Consider the following 19,753-nt stretch of genomic DNA (forward strand, 5'->3'; position numbering starts at 1 on the left):
AGCTAATCCTAGAAAGAATAGTGCAGCACTCATTTAAAAAATGTTCCATTGCCAACGCTGTCGATGGCTCAGAAGACAATATATTATGGAATAATGAAGATAATGATGGCTCAGAAGAATCAGACTGTGAATGTGAAGTAGACTCTGATATTGATTCAGATGCAGATATTGACGGCTCAGAAGATTCAGAAGGAAGTGATGAATAACACACCTACTGATAAATACTATTGTTGTTGGTAAATTGAATTCTATTATAATAAAAATATTTCTTAGATATACTTTAGTGTTTTATTTTATTTATTTATATTTTCTGTTGGTGGTACTGAAATTAAGGTGCGTCTTACAATCAATAGCGTCTTAGAATTGAAGAAATACGGTAGTATGTTTTCAAATTTTTTATTTTTTATTAAAACTTCAAAAACTTCATTATTACCTAATGCAATCCATTAAATAATGATGAAATACTGGCATTTTTCTAATAGAATTCAAAAAAATCCAAAACATTTTTGAGAAAATGTTGGAAAATGTTTTTGAGAAAATGCAGGTGATAACAACAAGTTTGCTAGGCTTGTTGATTCTTGATTAGACCCGGGTCTAATCAAGAAGCGTATACTACGCACAGTTGCTCCTGCCCACCTGGCTACGGAGGCACCCAGAAGGATAGGTGGAACAGGACCAGGGTATGTCTGCCAGGGGCAAAAGTTGATGATGTTGTAGAGCAGATATCATATTTCAGGGCACAAAAGGTGATATTGTTGTACACATTGGAATTAATGACATTAAGAGTAAGAGATCTGCAGATTTTAAATCTACAGATCTCTTACTCTTAGAGATCTGCAGATTGAAAAAAAAGTCACGAGTTAGGGTTGAATGTGAAAGGGTCTGCAATTCTGCCCAGACACGATAGGAGGGAGTATATGATGAGAGCCGTGTCAATCAATTTGGCCTTGGAGAGACTGTTTCTACAGGGATGGGATACACTTAAATAGAAAGGGTGCAAGAATATTTTTTGATGATATCGAGGCAGTGTTAGGTGGGTTGGAAAACTACTAGCGTGGGGGGGGGATACACAGACTAAAAGGTTAACAGTGGCCACAGGCAGAGGCAAAAGTGATTCTTGCACTGCTTCTATTAGAATGGGCAGCAGACTGGAAAGCAAGGTAATGGAGATTTCCAGGACTGCTGGGTTAGTAGCTAATGCGCCAATAAAACCAAACCAACAACCAGGACTGCTGGGAGTCATAGTGGAACAAGTAAATACATGGGCTGTGTTAGGGTGGCTAGGAGCAGGAACAGGTTTTGTTTTTGTTTTGGTAGTTGTTGGCGCATCGGCTTCTGTGGCCATATTGCACCTCCCAAGGTTTTTGCAGTACTTTGATCCAAGCCCGAGGCGGGAATCAAACCCGCGACCTTTGGGTTGCCGGGCAGGTACTTTACCCACTCGGCTAGCCCGGTCGGCCAGCAGGAACAGGTGCATGTATACTTGCAAGTACACCAATGCTAGGAGTATAGTTAATAAATTTGACGAGCTTGAAGTCCTAGTCAAGACATCAAAGCCAGATATTGTTAGGATATCAGAGACGGGGTGTCACACAGATATAGGTAGTGCAGAGTTGCAATTTGAGGAGTACAATGTGTATAAGAAGGATAGACAGGATAGAAAGGGAGGAAGGGTTATGCTGTTAGTTAACAAACATATAAAATCTAAGGAAGTGCATCCCATTGATGCTGGTGGACAATCCAGTGTTGAGTCTGGCGTGAAATAAGCTGTTATTTGTTATTTGGTTTTTAGGAGCATTAGCAACTAAGGCCATATTGCTCCGGGATATGCGGTGGTCATTCCTTGACCTTTCCGCATACTCCGTATTTGGTGGTGACGGGCTCGAACCCCGGTCTAATCAAGAAGCATGTGCTACGCACTGCTGCTCCTTCCCACCTGGCTACGGAGGCGCCTCCTGTGAAATAAGCACTGGGAAAGGAAAAATGAGAGTAGTTGTGTGTTATAGGTCTAATTAATCTGATGAGTATAATGAGCAATTGTGCAGAGAAATAGAGTGGGCCAGTAAATCAGAATGTCTTATAATGCGGGATTTTAAATTTCTAGATATTGACTGGAACTTGTGTGTTGGTCACTCACACACTAGCAGGACTTTTGTGGATTTATTGTATGACTGTTTTCTACAGCAACATGTTCGAGAGGCAACCAGAGGGAGTAATACTCTTGATCTGATTATCAGTAGTGATTCTTCAGGCATTAAGAATCTGCAGATAAAGGAACCACTGGGCAACAGTGATCATAATGTATTGATGTGGGAATTATTTAAAGATGTAACTACCATCAAGGCTAAAGGGAGGAGCTTTTGTTTTCGTAAAGGTGACTATAGTGGTCTCAGACAGTTTTTCAATTCTGTACAGTGAAATCAACTGATGATGTTACCAACAGTGAATTCTAAACGGAAAGGCTTCAGAGACTTAATTTTGGAGGCTACTAGGCTTTTCATTCCAACTAAGAAATACTGCTCAAGGTTTAGGCCTAAATGGATGTCAGATGAATTAATGAGGCTAGTGGCAGAGAAGAAGAATGTATGGGATGCATATAAAGTATCAGGCGACAAAGAAGCCTATGGCAGGTATAAACTAGTCTGTAATCAAGTCACAAAGGAGGTTATGCAGGCGAAGGCAGATTATGAGACATCTTTGGCAAAGAATGCAAAGAAAAACAGCAAGGAGTTCTTTACTTATGTAAACTCTAGAAGGAAAGGGATGAATAAGATTGTACCACTAAACATAGATGGGTTGACTATTGATGATCATGCTCAGGTAGATGGTAAACTGAATGAGTACTTTGCATCTACAATCCACACATGAAGAGTTATTCAATGAGGGAAGTGCCAGAAGTTTATCAAACGCTAACAGGGAGCTAAGTGATTTTGTAATAACTGAGAGCAAAGTGGAAGAGAAACGGTTGAAGTTAACCGTAAGAAAGGCACCTGGGGTGGATGGAATCTATCCAGTTATATTAAGGGAGGCAGCAAAAGAAGTAAGCAAACCCTTAGCCATAATTATGAGAGCTTCCTTGGACTCAGGGGAGGTCCCCATGGACTGAAGGTGTGTAAATGTATCAACAATTCACAAAGGAGGTTCAAAATGAATGTTGCATATCGCAATTGGCTTGTTTCTAATTCTTCAGTTTCATTTTCTGCCTACAATAAAGCTCGCAACAATTGTAAAGAAGTTATTAATCAGTCCAAACTAGAGTTTGAACAGGCTAAGAGTAGAAAATTTGCTTCTTGCCCTAATGGTAGCCAAGCATTCTGGTCTCTTGCCAAAGCTATTGGCTGCAACTTTTGCCCATTTCTGCTCCCACCTCTGTCCAAACCAGATGGTTCTGTTATCACTTCAGCCAAGGATAAAGCTGACCTGCTAGCATCCCATTTTTCTTCCAGCTCATGTATTAACAATCTTGGTAAAATACCTCCCACCATTCCCAACACACTCCATTCCATGCCTCCTGTGGTCTTCCGTCAAAAGGATGTCAGAAGGAATTTGACGAATCTCAATGCTAAGAAAGCTCCAGGTCCTGATGGTATTTCTCCACTTGTTCTCAAAACCTGTGCTCCTGAACTTACTCCTATTCTTTGCCGCCTTTTTTCACTTTCTTATTCCAAAGGGTGTTTTTCCTTCTGCTTAGAAATTTGCTAATATCCAGCCAGTTCCTAAAAAGGTTAACAAATCCCTCCCATCCAATTATTGTCCCATTGCAATTACTTCTACTCTTTCTAAAGTAATGGAGAAATCAATTAACTGCCAACTCTTAAACTACCTAGAAACCTTCCGTCTGATCAACGATTGCCAGTATGGATCCACTGGTGATATTCTGGCTTATGTTACCATTTATGAACTAATTCAATGGAAAGGTTCGGTGAAACACAAGTAGTTGCTCTTGACATCTCAAAGGCTTTTGATCGTGTTTGGCATGAAGGTCTTCTAAACAAGCTTCCATCTTATGGTTTGCCAACTGTTTTCAGTAACTGGTTATCCAGTTTTCTCTCTGATCGCTCACTGAGGTGATGGTAGATGGCTCTCTGTCTTCTAACTTCTCCACTAATGCTGGTGTCCCCCAAGGTTCAGTTCTTTCCTCCTCTCTTTTCCTCTTGTATATTAATGACCTTCTTCTATTGACTAAAAATCCTATCCATAGTTTTGCCGATGATAGCACATTGCATTCCACTTTCCATTTTGAGAAACCTTGTCCTGCTCAATCAGCTTCAACTTCTCGAAAATCTGCTACCAATTCCTTAAATTCCAATCTTCAGGTAATTCTCCAGTGGGGCAAAAACAACTTAGTTGATTTCAACCCTTCTAAAACTCAGTCTTGTCTTATATCTCGCAAAAAGGATTCTTCTGCTCCCATGCTTATCTTTAGTGACACTCCGATTTCTAGGCAAAATGATATATCTCTTTTGGGGATTACTCTGACTTCTAATCTCTCTTGGCACAAGCACATTACAAATATTGCTTCCTCTGCATCTAAAACACTTGGTTTTCTCTTTCGCTCTCAGCGTTACTTTTCTTCCAAACAGCTGCTCACTCTGTATAAATCGCAAATCTGCCCTGCCATGGAATATTGTTCCCACATCTGGGGTAGTGCCCCCCAAAACTTCTCTCAGGCTTCTTGATTCCATTCAGAAGAGTGCAGTTAGGTTAATTAATGATTCATCCCTAACAGTCTCTCTCCACTCGCTTTCTCATAGACGTACTGTTTCTGCTGCATGCCTCTTCCACAGATACTTCCATGGGCACTGTTCTTCTGAATTGGCTTCTATAATTCCAGCTCTCTCTTTCAAAACAGTCCGAACACGTGCCACCACCAGCCAACATCCATTTACTGTCCAACTTTAAACCCACAGAACCAACTTTTCATCTTCCTCATTTATTCATTCAACTGCAGTTTTCTGGAACAACCTTCCTTCATACGTATTTCCTGAAAATTAAAATGTGCAGAAATTCAAGTCTAATGTCAACAAATATCTTCTATCGTCTTTTCGACCTGCAACCCAAGCATGGTACAGTCAGTCCTCGTATAACACATGTTTACACTACACGAATTTGATCATACACGATTTATAAATAGGGGAACGATATCTTATATAACACGAACCGAAATCGCTTATGCACGATTCACCTTTGTGTTTACAAGAAATGGCAGTCGAACGCGGAATCGCCCCCAACCGAACGCAACACGATAGAAGTGAAGAGAAGATTCTGAAAATGTATTTATGTGTTTGACATCAGTGAAGGGGGAAACACATTTCGCCATAATAACGTAAAAACCAACACAATTCCAGCTATCGGTATAATCGCAAATGCAATTAGATCGAGTTTACTTCCAGTTTATAACAGATTCCCCTAGCAGAAATGCAACTGGAAATTGTTTTTATTGTTTTATGGTAGTAACCCCTAGAAATGTGCTTTAGTAAAATGTGAGGTGTTAATAGTGTATCTCTGCCTTTATGGTGTTGTTTATTCAGTTTCTACACATGCGTGCAGCTTTGTTTATGTGTATCAAGTGTGCCTCCTTGTTTTGTAATCGTGCTTTATTCCCTAAAAATGAGTAAAATACTTAAAAGGTGTGAAAAGGAAGCATCCTGGGCACTGCAGATTCAGAGAGAAAAGAAAAACAATATCGATAAACAGAGGCGGACTGGGTCAAAAATTCTTACCCGGGAAAATTTATAGTGGCCTCATACTAGCGTTTATGGCCAAAATCACACTGGCCTCCGGCCCACCGGGGTTTCCCTGGTAAGGCTTATGGCCAGTCCGCCTCTGTTGATAGAGAAAAAATATGAAGTGAAACGCTTTGAGCGAAATGAAAGACCGTGTTATACAGCACGTGCTACAGACCTAAATGAGGAAACGCCGAGAATTACAAAGAATGCAGAGAAAATAAAAACAACTTTCATAGCAGGAACAACTCAAAGTGTAATTAAAATCCATTAGATTAAGCCACAAAGAATCGGAAGAGACGGAACGGCTATCATCTGTTTTAATAGAAAATCAAACAAAAAACAAGTTTGCTTACGATAGAAGCAAAAGCATTAGCAATATTTTATTACGTAATAGTCGTAATAAAATATGGATTTATTGTGTTTGGTAATGTTTTGGTTACAAATGTGTGTTCAATCTTGGGTGGCCAGCACATAACCCTATTTTTCCCATAGGGTCTGTTGTTTATATTGCACGATTTTGCATTGTACAAGGGTTTCTAGGAACACAACTATCATGCGATACGAGGACTGACTGTTCTAATACCTCTCGTGTTTGGGGTTCACATAAAAAAAAAAAAAAAGGTGAAACAAGTAACTACAGACCTGTTAGTTTAACTTGTATTCTGGGGAAAATAATGATCACTGGTTAAAGAAGCATTGCAAGGATCATCTAGACAAGACTGCAGTAATAGTTAAGACAGCATGGGTTTGTCAAATGGAGGTCTTGTCTGACCAATCTGATTGGATACTATGATGTGGTCACAAAGGAACTGAACGCCAAAAATAATTTCGATATCATATACTTGGATTTCAGGAACACTTTTGATACTGTTGCACATGGAAGACTACTGTACAAATTGGAGAAGTATGGCATCAAGGGTAAGCTGCTACAATAGATAAAGGGATGGTTCAGTGGGCAAATGTTATTAGTGGAGTTCCCCAAGGTTCGGTGTTGGGCCCATTGTTGTTTTGCCTATTTATCAATGATATTGATGAAGGTATATCAGGTTTAATGTCCAAGTTTGCAGATGATACAAAGGTTGACAGGGTTGTTAATGACAGTATGCTACTCCAAAGTACTGCATATGGGTAGCAATAAACAAAGAGAAACGTACCAACTGTGTGGTACTACACTCAGGGAAGTGGAAAATGAAAAAGACCTGGGGGTAATCGTGCAGCCAAATATGAAGTTCGCTGAACAGTGCAGACAGGTTGCCAGGGCAGGTCATGGAGTCTTGATATATATAGGAATTTTGCTAGCAGGGACAGGGAGGTGATAATCCCGTTATACAAAGCAATGGTCAGGCCACACCTAGTGTACTCGGTACAGGTCTGGAGGCCTCATTTTATGAAGGATGTAGAGTTGCTACAATGAGTAAAAAGAAGGGCAACAAGAAGGGCATAAGGCCTTGAATGGGTTGAGCATGCTGAATGTGTATTTTAGTGCAATTGCATCATTTATACACAGCTAAATATAGATCAGCATGTTTGCAATAGCAGCATCGTTTAAGTTAACATCTCATATTGTGAATACCTTCACGACGAGTTGCCATGTCATTGCACTACTTTGAATAAGTAACGCTTCACCTAAAGGAGAAGACTGTTGTTACTTATTCTCAGTGGACACCACCACCCAGACGGCACCGTTTCATAGCTATTTGGCCTTTTTTCGGTGGGTGGGTGGGTAGGTACCCAAGTGATGTAATGATGGCAAAACAGTTGTGAAGTATATCTTCACAATATGAGAGATGCCTGATGGTGTATGATATAAGTTAAGACCTAATGCATTAGGGCTTAAAGGCTCAAGCTACGAAATAGATTAGACTAGAATACAAGAGATTAGACTAAATTACACATAGTCTAATCTCTTTCGCAGTTTGAGGCTTTAAGCCTAATGCATTAATAAATAAATAAATTTTCTGTTAGCATGCTGATGGGATATTTCATCTTGCTCAGACTAAGAACCTGAGTGGGCACAGTTTCAAATTGAGAAAAGATAGTTGTAGAATAGATGTGCGGAAATTTGCCTTTAGCCAGCGGGTAGTTGATTGGTGGAACAGGCTTCCATCTTTTGTTGTGGACGCTAATAGCCTAAATAAATTTAAGGCTGAGCTGAACATTTGGAATGAATGGAGGGATGAAATAGGAGGGTTTTTTTTTTTTTTTGGCTGATGCTGCATAAGTTTGCTTTCTTGCATCGTATGCCTCTACTGATGCTAATGCTAATGTATGTATATATTACAGTATTACTTAAGCTAGTGGAATTAATAAGTGTAAATCAACTGTAATTCAAACTAAAAGTAAATTTACATGTAAGTGTAAATTTATTTCTATTTTGCAGACCTGTGGAAAATATTCTTCCGATTTTCATGTATCATTTAATTTTGTTAATTGATAATGTGATAAAGTGTAAATTTATGACCTTTACTTTTATAGCCCTTGTAGTATTCCTCCTATTTTTGCTTATTAGAATTGCTGCTTAATAGAATTAAAATTCAAATCGCAAATGTGATCACAATGACCGGTGCTTACTACATATCGTATAGCGAACGGCATTTTATTATGGAGATTCCATCATAATGAGATTTGATTGTACAATGAACCAATCATAAAGTGGGGGTCCACTGTATATATGAGAATGTGCTTAAAAAAATCTGGGCCTATTTATTGAAGCCTTTTTCTTCTAGGTTACTTAATCTATTTTATACAAATAAACTGAATGTACACTAAATCATTTGGTGATATACACAGAACCATTTCTTTCCCAGATGAACTGAAAGCTTCCAACTACAAAAATAACATTTTTTGTCTTTAATAATAATAAAAAAAAATTACGGAAAAAGTACAAGTACGGAAAAAATATCCAGTTTTATTGCAACATTCTGAATGGGTATTCGATCTATATCTATTACAGAATCATATATAAAATTAAATTAAAACAAATGTCATTTGCTATGACTTTCATTTTACTCACACTGATGTCCTTCTTTCTTTACTGTTCCAGCTGCAATTAAATTATAAAACATGAATACTAAATGTTTATCTTACAAAAGTACATTTAAAAAAAAAACTTTCAAATGACAATTAAACATTCCTAACAGTTATGACCTGTACAAAAAAATAACACAAGAAAACTTATTAAAATAAATAAGAATAAAGATATGTTAGTATTAGTTTTAGATATAGAGTGCAAAGAAGCCACAGCTTTTCTTGCAATAGCCAAAAACAAATAAAATCAAAATACCAAAAATAAATTTAAAATATATAAAATAGAAAATAAACAGTATTAATAAAAATAAAAATTCAATATATAGAAAAAATATAAAAACCTTATTCCAGTAATTAACAACTCATTGGCTAAAAGTGAACTTCCTACAATCGGATCATAATCCTTTTCCCCATAATTTGAAATTACGGCTCCTAGTTCTTGAATCCTTTATAAGAGTGAAAATTCCATCTTTGTTCATTTTACTATCCTCTCTCAGAGGAGCCTCACAGACATCAATTAGGCCACTTATAATGTGCTCGTTTTAACTGAAAAGCACACCCATGTGAGTCTTTCCTTATATGGGCATCCTTTTTCGGATTTCACCAAGCAGGTTGCCTGTCTTGGACTCTTTCAAGGTGCTTGATATTCCTTTTCAAGTGCAATCTCCATATATGAACATGTATTCCAAGTGCAAGCTTCCAATTGCTTTATACAGTGGAATTATGTGACTGCTCTATCTCTACAAGCAAAAGTATGATAAATTATTGATAGGGTACCATGAGCCTTCTTTGATACTTGTCTACGCTGCACGGAGAACTTTGCGTTTGACCACAGTGCAGACATGCTGCCACAGTATTAGTATTTCATACTGACTAATTGAAAGACACAATATGGCCCTGGCAGCCTATGTGTTATAAAACTTCATCACAACAACAACCTGCCAGAGTAGGTCATGAGGTCTTGTCAATGATATACAGGAATTTTGTGAGCAGGGATAAGGAGGTGATTATCCCTTTGTATAAGGCAATGGTCAGGCCACACCTTGAGTACTTTTTTTTTTTTTTTTTTTGGTAGTTGTTGGTGCATCGGCTTCTGTGGCCATAATGCACCTCCCAAGGTTTTTGCAGTACTTTGATCCAAGCCCGAGGCGGGATTCGAACCAGCAACCTTTGGGTTGCCAGGCAGGCACTTTACCCAACTGGCTAGCCCGGTTGGCCCTTGAGTACTGCGTACAGGTCTGGAAGCCTCATTTTAGGAAGGAAGAAGGGTTGGTACAACGAGTACAGAGAATGGCAACAAGACTGGTGAGGGGAACAAAGGATGCTCTTATGAAGAAAGGCTTAAGGGCAGAAAAGGTGATTAGTTGTACACGTTGGCACTAATGATATTAAGAGTAGGAGACCGGCGGAATTACTTAACAAGTACAGATCACTGCTAAAAAAAAGCTGTTAATCAGGGTTGAATTTGAAAGTATCTGAAATTCTGCCCAGACACGATAGGAGGGAGTATATGATGAGAGCCTTCTCAATCAATTCGACCCAGGAAAGATTGTGCAAGGCTCAAGAGGTAGAATTTTTTTCAGCCTGGTCTGTACTTGTTAACAGGAAAGACTCCTTCAACAGGGATGGGATACACTTAAATAGAAAGGGTGCAAGAATATTTGCTGATGCTATCGAAGCAGTGTTAGGTGGGTTAGGTTAGTCCTTGTATCCCCCCAATGCTAGCTTGGGGGGATACAAGGACTAATAGATTAACAGTAGCCACTGGCAGAGGTGAAAGTGATTCTTGCACTGCTTCTATTGAAATGAGCAGCAGCCTGGAAAACAAGATGCAGGGTATTTTAGAGACTGCTGGGAGTCATTGCGGTACAAGTAAACACATGGGTTGTGTTAGGGTAGCTAAGAATAGGAACTGGTGCATGTATACTTGTGTGTACACCAATGCTAGGAGTTTGGTAAATAAATTTGATGAATTTGAGGTATTCCTCAAAACATCAAAGGCAGATATTGTTGGGATATCAGAGACGTGGTGTTACACAGATATAAGGAATGCAGAACTGGAATTTGGGGAGTACAATGTGTACAGAAAGGATAGACAGGAAGGGAGGAGGCGTTACGCTATTAGTTAAGAAACACATAAAATCCAAGGAAGTGAAACCAGTCGACATCACTGGACAGTGCAGTGTCGAGTCAGTTTGGTGTGACATAAGCATTGGGAGATCAAAATTGAGAGTAGGAGTGTGCTATAGGCCCTTTTTTTTTTTTTTTTATAGGCCTAATGACTCTGATGAGTATAATAGAAACTGTACAGGGAAATAGAGTGGATCAGTAAATCAGAGAGTCTTATAATGGGGGATTTTAATTTCCCAGATATTGACTGGAATTTGTAGATTGGTCACTCACACACTAGCAAGGCTTTTGTGGATTTATTGGATGATTGTTTTCTACATCAACATGTTCGGGAGGCAACTAGAGGAAGTAATACTTTTGATATGATTATCAGTAGTGATTCTTCATGCATTAAGAATCTGCAGATAAAGGAACCACTAGGTGGCAGTGACCACAGTGTGCTCAAGTGGGATTTACTCAAAGAGGTAACTACCATTAGGGGTAAAGGGAAGGGGTATTGCTTTCTTAGAGGCGACTAAGATGTTCTGAGACAGTATTTAAATTCTATATAGTGGGACCAACACGATGTTACAACAGCAAATTCAAAATGGGAAGCATTCAAAGAACTTATCTTGGAAGCTACAAGGCTTTACATACCAACTAAGAAATATTGTTCAAGGTTTAGGCCTAAATGGATGTCAGATGAACTAATGAGACATGTGGCAGAGAAGAAAAATGCATGGGATACATATAAATTAATGGGTGACATGGAAGATTATGATAGATATAAGCTGGTCTGTAACAAAGTCACAAAGGAGATTAGGCAGGCAAAGGCAGATTATGAAAAATCCTTGGCAAAGAAAAACAGAAAAGATTTCTTTACCTATGTAAAATCTAGAAGGAAAGGGATGAATCAGATTTGTCCACTGGATATTGAGGGTTCAACTGTTGATGATCCTGCTCAGGTAGCTAACAAACTAAATGAGTATTTTGCATCTGCATTCACACATGTGGAGTTATTCAGGGAGGGGAATGCCAGAGGTGAATTAAACTCTGGCAGTGAGGTAGATGATTTTATAATAACTGAGAGGAAAGTGTAAGAGAAATTGTTGAAGATAAAAAGGGCACCCAGGGTGGATGGGATCTATCCAGTTATATTAAAGGAGCCAGCAAAGAAAGTAAGCAAACCCTTAGCCATAATTATGAGAACTTCTTTGGACTCAGGGAAGGTACCCACAGACTGGAGATGTGCAAATGTGACCCTAATTCACAAAGGAGGATAAGGCTGACACAAGTAATTATAGACCTGTGATTTTAACTTCTGTTCCAGGAAAATTAATGGAGGCACTGGTTAAAGAAGCACTGCAGGATCATCTAGACAAGACTTCAGTTATAGATCGGACACAGCACAGTTTTGTTAAGGGAAAGTCTTGTCTGACCAATTTGATTGGATACTATGATGCAGGCACAAAAGAACTTTTTTTTTGGTAGTTGTTGGTGCATTGGCTTCTGTGGCCATAATGCACCTCCCAAGGTTTTTGCAGTACTTTGATCCAAGCCCGAGGTGGGATTCGAACCCGCGACCTTTGCATTGCCACGCAGGCAATTTACCCACCCGGCTAGCCCTGTCGGCACAAAAGAACTAGATGCAGGGAATAACTTTGCTATTACATATTTGGATCTTAGAAAGGCTTTTGATACTGTTGCACATGGAAGACTGCTGCACAAATTGGAGCAGTGTGGCATTAGAGGCAAATTGCTGCTATGGATAAAGGGATGGTTGAGGGGGAGAAGACAGAGAGTGGTAATCAATGGACACTGCTCATCGTGGACTAATGTTATTAGTGGAGTCCCTCAGGGATCAGTGTTGGGTCCATTGTTGTGTTCTGTATTTATAAATGATATTGATGATGGTATATCAAGCTTAATGTCCAAGTTTGAAGACGATACAAAGGTTGGCAGGGTTGTTAAGGACACTACTGACACTATGCAGCTGCAATAGGATCTGGAAAGGTTCAGCAGATCGGCTGTAAGGTGGCAAATGAAGTTTAACATTGACAAATGTAAAGTACTACATATGGGATACAGTAACCCCAGGGCAACGTATCAACTCTGTGGTACTACACTGACAGTGGTAGAGAATGAAAAGGACCTGGGGGTAATTGTGCAGGCAAATATGAAGTTTTCTGAGCAGTGCAGACGAGCTGCAAGAGTAGCTCATGGTGTCTTATCAATGATATACAGGAATTTTTCTAGCAGGGATAAGGAGGTGATTATTTTCTTGTATAAGGCAATGGTCAGGCCACACCTTGAGTATTGTTTACAGGTCTGCAGGCCTCATTTCCAGAAGGATGTAGAGCTGCTGGAACGAGTACAGAGAAGGGCAACAAGATTAGTGAATGGAACAAGGGATGCTCTTACAAAGAAAGGCTTAAGTTTTGCAAATTAAAGTGTCTGGACACTAGGCACCGGCGAGGTAATCTGATAGAGGTGTATAATGCCTTGTATGGTTTGAGTATGCTCAATGCCAATGGGATTCTTCCTCTTGTTCAGAATAATCACCTGAGAGAGCATAAATTCAAATTGAGGAAAGACAGATGTAGGATAGATGTGCGGAAATTTGCCTTTAGCCAGCAGGTAGTTGGTTGGTGGAACAGACTTCCATCCCTTGTTGTGGAAGTTGATAGCCTAAATAAATTTAAGGTTTAGCTGGACACGTATTTCGAACGAACGGAGGGGTGAAATGGGAGTGTTTTTTTTTTTTTTTTGGCTGATGCTGCATAAGCTTGCTTTCTTGCATCATTTGCGTCTACTAATGCTAATGCTTAGGTTCTGAAAATTGCAACGTTTGAAGATTAGGCACCTACAAAGGCAATCTGATTGTGGTATATAAGGCCTTCAATGGGTTGAGCACGCTCAATGCTGATGGGATTCTTTCTCTTGCTCAGATTACAAACCTCAGGGGGCATAGATTCAAACTGAGGAAAGACAGTTGCAGAATGGATGTGCGGAAATTTGCCTTTGGCCAGTCGGTGGTTTATTACTGGAACAAGCTTCCATCTGTTGTTGTGAAAGTTGACAGTTTTTTTTTTTTTTTCTGGGTGATGCTATATAAGCTTGCTTCCTTGCATCATATGCCTCTACTAATGCTAATACTAATATCCCAACTACCAAAGAGCCTTTTCTTCCTACACTGCTTTTAATTCCACCCTACCAAGTGCGTAGGTAATTTTGGAGTTACTATTCATCAAATACAATTCCACTTTGCTGCATTAAAACATGGCTGTCAATTTTCCTTGAAGTCTATCCAAATTTGCACCTTCACGATGGTGAGACTGTTAATAATCCTGGGTATAACACCCATGCACAAGCACAATGTGGGTGACCACCCAGGAGTGAACCAACCTGGGTGGTCACACCTGGGTGAACCAAGCTGGGTGGTAAGCACGGGTCGAGGTGTGGCGCCCACACCACATGTAGGAATGCTGCCCCTCTGTGTTGCCAGGCAATACTAGGTGGTAGATGACTCTCATCAACCGGTGCAATATCACCACTTTGCTTATTGGAGGCTTGAAGTGGTGGAACCCATGTTTAGTCTCTAGAGCTAAATTCCGGTCAACCCTTCCCATATCTTCCATCATGCAGTATGACTGACGACTTTTGAGGCTATGATGAACATAATGGAAAGATCCAATCTTCCTTACATTCCGAGGGTATAGCTCTAAAACAGTGTTTGCAGGTCAGCCGCTTGCTAGTACACTGGACCGAACCTATTGGTAACTCTTTAGGAGGCTTCCAGATCAGATAGTGTATAATCTTGTCACCTCTACTCTGACAGATAGTGAGTGGAGGGAGTCCGAGCAGTGTGTATGCTGGGGGCATTGTTGAGGCCACGTTATGTCAAACATTTGGGTATATTCTTACCATGTGCACGCCATATCCAAAAATTTCATTGCTTCATACAGCTTACTATTGAATACACCATGAATTGTCAAACTAATAGAGTAAGCCTATCTACGAAAAGATTTAAACCTCCCAAACACTTCCTAGTTCATTTCACAAATATATGTGGTCTCAATTCTAATGCCAATGATGTCCATTTAAACTTGCAGTCTGCCAAATCCCATGTACTTTTTCTGACAGAATCTCAGTTATCGATTGATTCAACTACTGCTCATCTCAGTTGCCAAAATTATTCGCTGTATGATTCCTTTTGCCTCAAAGGTGGTACTTGTTTATATGTCTGTTCCGATATTCCCTTTCAGAGACTTGGTAATTTGGAATCTCCTCTTTTCAATCTTCTCTGGCTTAAAATCTCTCTACCTCATTCTGCCAAATTCATCCGTTGTCTCTACCATTCCCCCAACTCTACTAATCACTTGGAGCTCTTCGACTTCCTCTCTTTGCAACTTGACTTTCTCCAGTCCAACTTTCCGAACAGTGAGGTAATTTTCCTTGGTGATTTTAATGTTCACAACTCCAGCCGGCTTCCGTTTTCTACTCACACCGACCCAGCTGGTCAAGAGGCTGTGGCTTTTGTAATTATTAGTAATTACAGACTGTTCATTTACCTACAAGAATACCGAAGAATCTTAATCATATAGCCAACACGCTTGATCGTTTTCTCACAAACAACTCTTCTAAGTACACGGTTGAAGTGAGCGGTCCTTTAGGCACCTCAGATCACAATTTGGTGATTGTCTCTTCTCCAACGGAGCCTATATCTCATGGCTATTCCCAACCTCGTGTTGTTTGGCATTACAACAAAGCAAAATAGGATGACCTGTGAGATTTATTTTCTTCTTTTCCTTGGTCGGATTACCGTTTAAAAACTTCTGATGTCAACTTTTGCTCAGATTGTGTCAGTGAAATTATTCTTGTAGGAATGGAATCCTTTATTCCACACTCCACCTTAAAATCTCGTCCTTTATCTAAACCTTGCTTTTCCAATAAATGTGCTAAGGCTGTTCAAGAAAAGAATGTTGCATATCGTAATTGGCTTGTTTCTAATTCTTCAGTTTCATTTTCTGCCTACAATAAAGCTCGCAACAGCTGTAAAGCAGTTATTAATCAGTTGAAACTTTTGAACAGGCTAAGAGCAGAAAACTTGCTTCTTGCTCTAATGGTAGCCGAGCATTCTGGTCTCTTCCCAAAGCCATTGGCCACAACTTTTGCCCATCTCTGCTCCCACCCCTGTCAAAACCAGATGGTTCTGTTGTCACTTCGGCCAAGGATAAAGCTGATCTGCTAGCAACACATTTTTCTTCCAAATCATGCTTCAATGATCTTGGTAAAACCCCTCCCGCCATTCCCAACACGCTCCATTTAATGCCTCCTGTGGTCTTCCGTCAAAAGAAATTTGACAAATCTTGATGCTAAGAAAGTTCCAGGTTCTGATGGTATTTCTCCATTTGTTCTCAAAACCTGTGCTCCTGAACTTACTCCTGTTCTTTGCCACCTTTTTTCACTTTTTTATTCCAAAGGTGTTTTTCCTTCTGCTTGTAAATTTGTTCATATCCAGCCAGTTCCTAAAAAGTGTGACAAATCCCTCCCATCAATTATCGTCCCATTGCAATTACTTCTACTCTTTCTAAAGTAATGGAGAAATCAATTAACTGCTAACTCTTAAACTATCTTGAAACCTTCTGTCTGATCAACGATGAGACAGAAGGTTTCAAGATAGTTTAAATTACGAATCCGTCAGTTTTGATCCACTGGTGATATTCTGGCTTATGTTACCTATTTATGGACAAATTCAATGGAAAAATTCAGGGAAACACAAGCAGTTGCTCTTGACATCTCAAAGGCTTTCGATCATGTTTGGCATAAAGGTCTTCTAAATAAGCTTCCATCTTCATCATCATCAGCCATTTTCAATCCACTGCAGGATGAAGGCCTCTCCAGCAACTTTCCAGTTCCTTCTGTTTTGAGCACTGGCCATCCATTTACTACTCAAAAACTCATGAATTTCATCTATCCATCTCCGCCTTTGTCTTCCAGGTTTTCTTCTAGCTCCTCTTGGGTACCAGGTACTAGGGGCTTAGAGGGGAACAGGTATCCTGTGTGTTATCAGCTTCCATCTTATGGTTTGCCAACTGTTTTTTGTAATTGGTTATCCAGTTTTCTCTCTGGTCGCTCACTGAGAGTGATGGTAGATGGCTCTCTGTTTTCTAACTTCTCCACTAATGCTGGTGTCCCCCAAGGTTCAGTTCTTTCCCCCACTCTTTTCCTCTTGTATATTAATGATCTTCTTCCATTGACTGGAAATCCTATCCATAGTTTTGCTGATGATAGCACATTGCATTCCACTTTCCATTTTGGGAAACCTTGCCGTGCAAGGTTTCCCAAACTAGCCAACATCCATTTACTGACCAACTTCAAACTCACAGGACAAAGTTTTCATCTTCCTCGTTTATTCATTCAACTGCCGTTTTCTGAAACAACCTTCCTTCTTATGTCTTTCCTGAAAATTACAGTCTACAGAAGTTGAAGTCTAACGTCAACAAATATCTTCTTTCGTCTTCTCAACCTCCAACCCAAGCATGGTACTAAGTACTATAAGTTCTAATAGCTCTTGTGTTTGGGGTTTTCATAAAAAAAAAAAAAAAAAAAAAAAAAGTCATCCTGAAGGAGCACTACTTAGCACTGATCATTAACCACTCTTCTAATCTAAACATTATTTGCAAATTGATATCATGCCCTCTATCCATTCTTCAATAGCATTTTCATAAATGATCCTGAACTGATCTTTGAGGGAATCCACTTCTAAGGTTAGATATCAAGAGTAACCATTAATCACAATCCTCCACCTCCTGCCCTGCGAATATTTTAGGATCGTATCCAAAATTCAAATGTTTCAGTTTATAACCTCTCATGAGGGAGTGAGTCAAATGCTTTTCTAAAATCCAAATAAACAATGTCAAAATTATTTCCTAGCTCATGAGTAACTCTGTAAAAATAGCTATTGAAGTTAGCCAAAGATGATTTTCTCTTAAAAAAACTGCTGTGTAGCCTTCAGAATTCCACTTCTACCTAAATATCCCCATACTGCATGCACTCTTTATCATGGGCTCCATGGTTTTTCTTGCCCTGAAGTTAGACTAACAAGTTTGCAGTTACCCACTTTGCCTTTATAACCAACTTTATTAGTGATACATTTGCACTTCTCTAATCCAAAGGAGTACAATAATGCCCTCATAATTAACCTTAATGGAGCATCATCAGCTGTGCTATATAAGCTTTTATACTTTTATATTTAAGCTTTTATAGAAGGAATCTTCTATCTTCAAGTGCATGACATAATCATAAAAATTTCCCCCACAAAAGCCTTGCAGAATCTCACAAGTCTTGAACTAATCCATAAGGCTTTCATACAGTTTCTTTCCTATTGTGCCTGGATGGAATTGTAGACATATACACAGTTTGACCTAGCATGTGGCATTTTTTCAGCATATTCCTATATTTATCCAACAAATTGGCAGTTCATGTGCATTTAATACCATTAGTCGTACCCATATGAATTATAATGCCCTCTCTACCCTCCTAAAAGCTGACAATCTGTTGTGATATCATCAATTGTTGCTCCTGGCAGACACATTGTGGTTATACTCAACAAAACCTTATTTCAAAAATTGTTACTCACTTCTCTGACAATGAAAACCTTCCAATAAAACTAAATCCTCAGAACAGAATAATCAAGTGTGCACTTGATTATTCTTTTCTGAGGCGTGAATTGGGTGTACGGCACCTGATAGGTCAAGAGATACTTGAGTTCGTGATGAGTTCTTGCAGGGACTCAAGTTATATTTGTCTTGAGAGAAGTCCATCCATTTGAATATTTTTACGATGCAAACACTTGTGCATAGCGTCATGTATACACTACAAAATAACCCATGTGAAAATGAATTATATAGTGAACTATATAATGGCTTTTTCTAAGCAAAAATATTTGTGTACTAATATATTTCATTAATTAATAAGTATGGCTCTTCACATGTAATCCACCTCTACTGTATATTGCAATGAAGATATTTATTTAAAAATTTTAATAGAAGAGATCTTGGGCATCAAGTATACTCATATTGATAAGAATATTGTAACCACTGATCTGAACATTGAACAATTCATTTTAAAATAAAATACATAGGCATTAAAATAACTATAAAAGAAATCCATTACAAGCATAAAAGATATAAAAAGAAATAAAAATACATGGCATAGCATTTTTTATTTCATATAGCAATTAATTACTATATCGCACATTTTTATTTCATTTATATCATTTATGCTCATAATGGATTTCTTTTATAGTTATTTTAATGCTTATGTATTTTATTTTTAAATAAATTGTTTAACATTCGGGTCAGTGGTTGCAATATTCTTATCAATAAAATCTTTTAAATTTTATCAGAACATAGGAGAATATGAACTGTGCACAAGGAATTTTGAACTCCTGGGAATGGATAAGTTTTTGTAAAATTTTGCTGTCTTTTTTGACTGAATTAACATATAAAAGTGTGTTCATTAAATAGTTCAATAGTTAATCACATTCATTAGCTTATTTTTAAATTTAGCTACAGATTTTGTAAGTTATTATTTAATATTTGTAGAGCTTTTGTATCAGTGATATGAAGTGAATATCGTAGCACATAACTAGTAATGAAGTGCATGATAATGGAATTGTAGGCAGATAGACTGAGAAGTGGCAATTGAAGTTTAATATTGACAAATGCAAGGCATTGCATATGGATAGCAGTAATCTCAAAATAAGATACCAACTGTGTGGTACCATATTTAAGGTAGTAGAGAATAAAAAAGATCTGGGATAATTGTGCAATCAGATATGAAATTCTCTGAGCAGTGCAGACAGGTTGCCAGTATAGCACATG

The 19,753-nt window shown here is 38.7% G+C and overlaps 1 protein-coding gene across 3 annotated transcripts in view; it reads right to left on the reverse strand.

Annotated features, from left to right (window-relative positions):
* The window catches only part of tgo (Aryl hydrocarbon receptor nuclear translocator homolog tgo), a 535,800-nt gene that overhangs the window by 92,994 nt on the left and 423,053 nt on the right, over positions 1-19,753 (reverse strand). For all 3 annotated transcript variants that reach the window (XM_090371458.1, XM_090371450.1, XM_090371441.1), the window contains one exon: positions 8,743-8,772. In XM_090371458.1, the coding sequence (XP_090227584.1) occupies positions 8,743-8,772 (30 nt within the window). The remainder of the gene's footprint in view (positions 1-8,742; positions 8,773-19,753) is intronic.

This window comes from Mastigoproctus giganteus, chromosome 1 (assembly GCF_048544385.1).
Source record: "Mastigoproctus giganteus isolate SK-2022 chromosome 1, ASM4854438v1, whole genome shotgun sequence".
NCBI lineage: Eukaryota > Metazoa > Arthropoda > Arachnida > Uropygi > Thelyphonidae > Mastigoproctus > Mastigoproctus giganteus.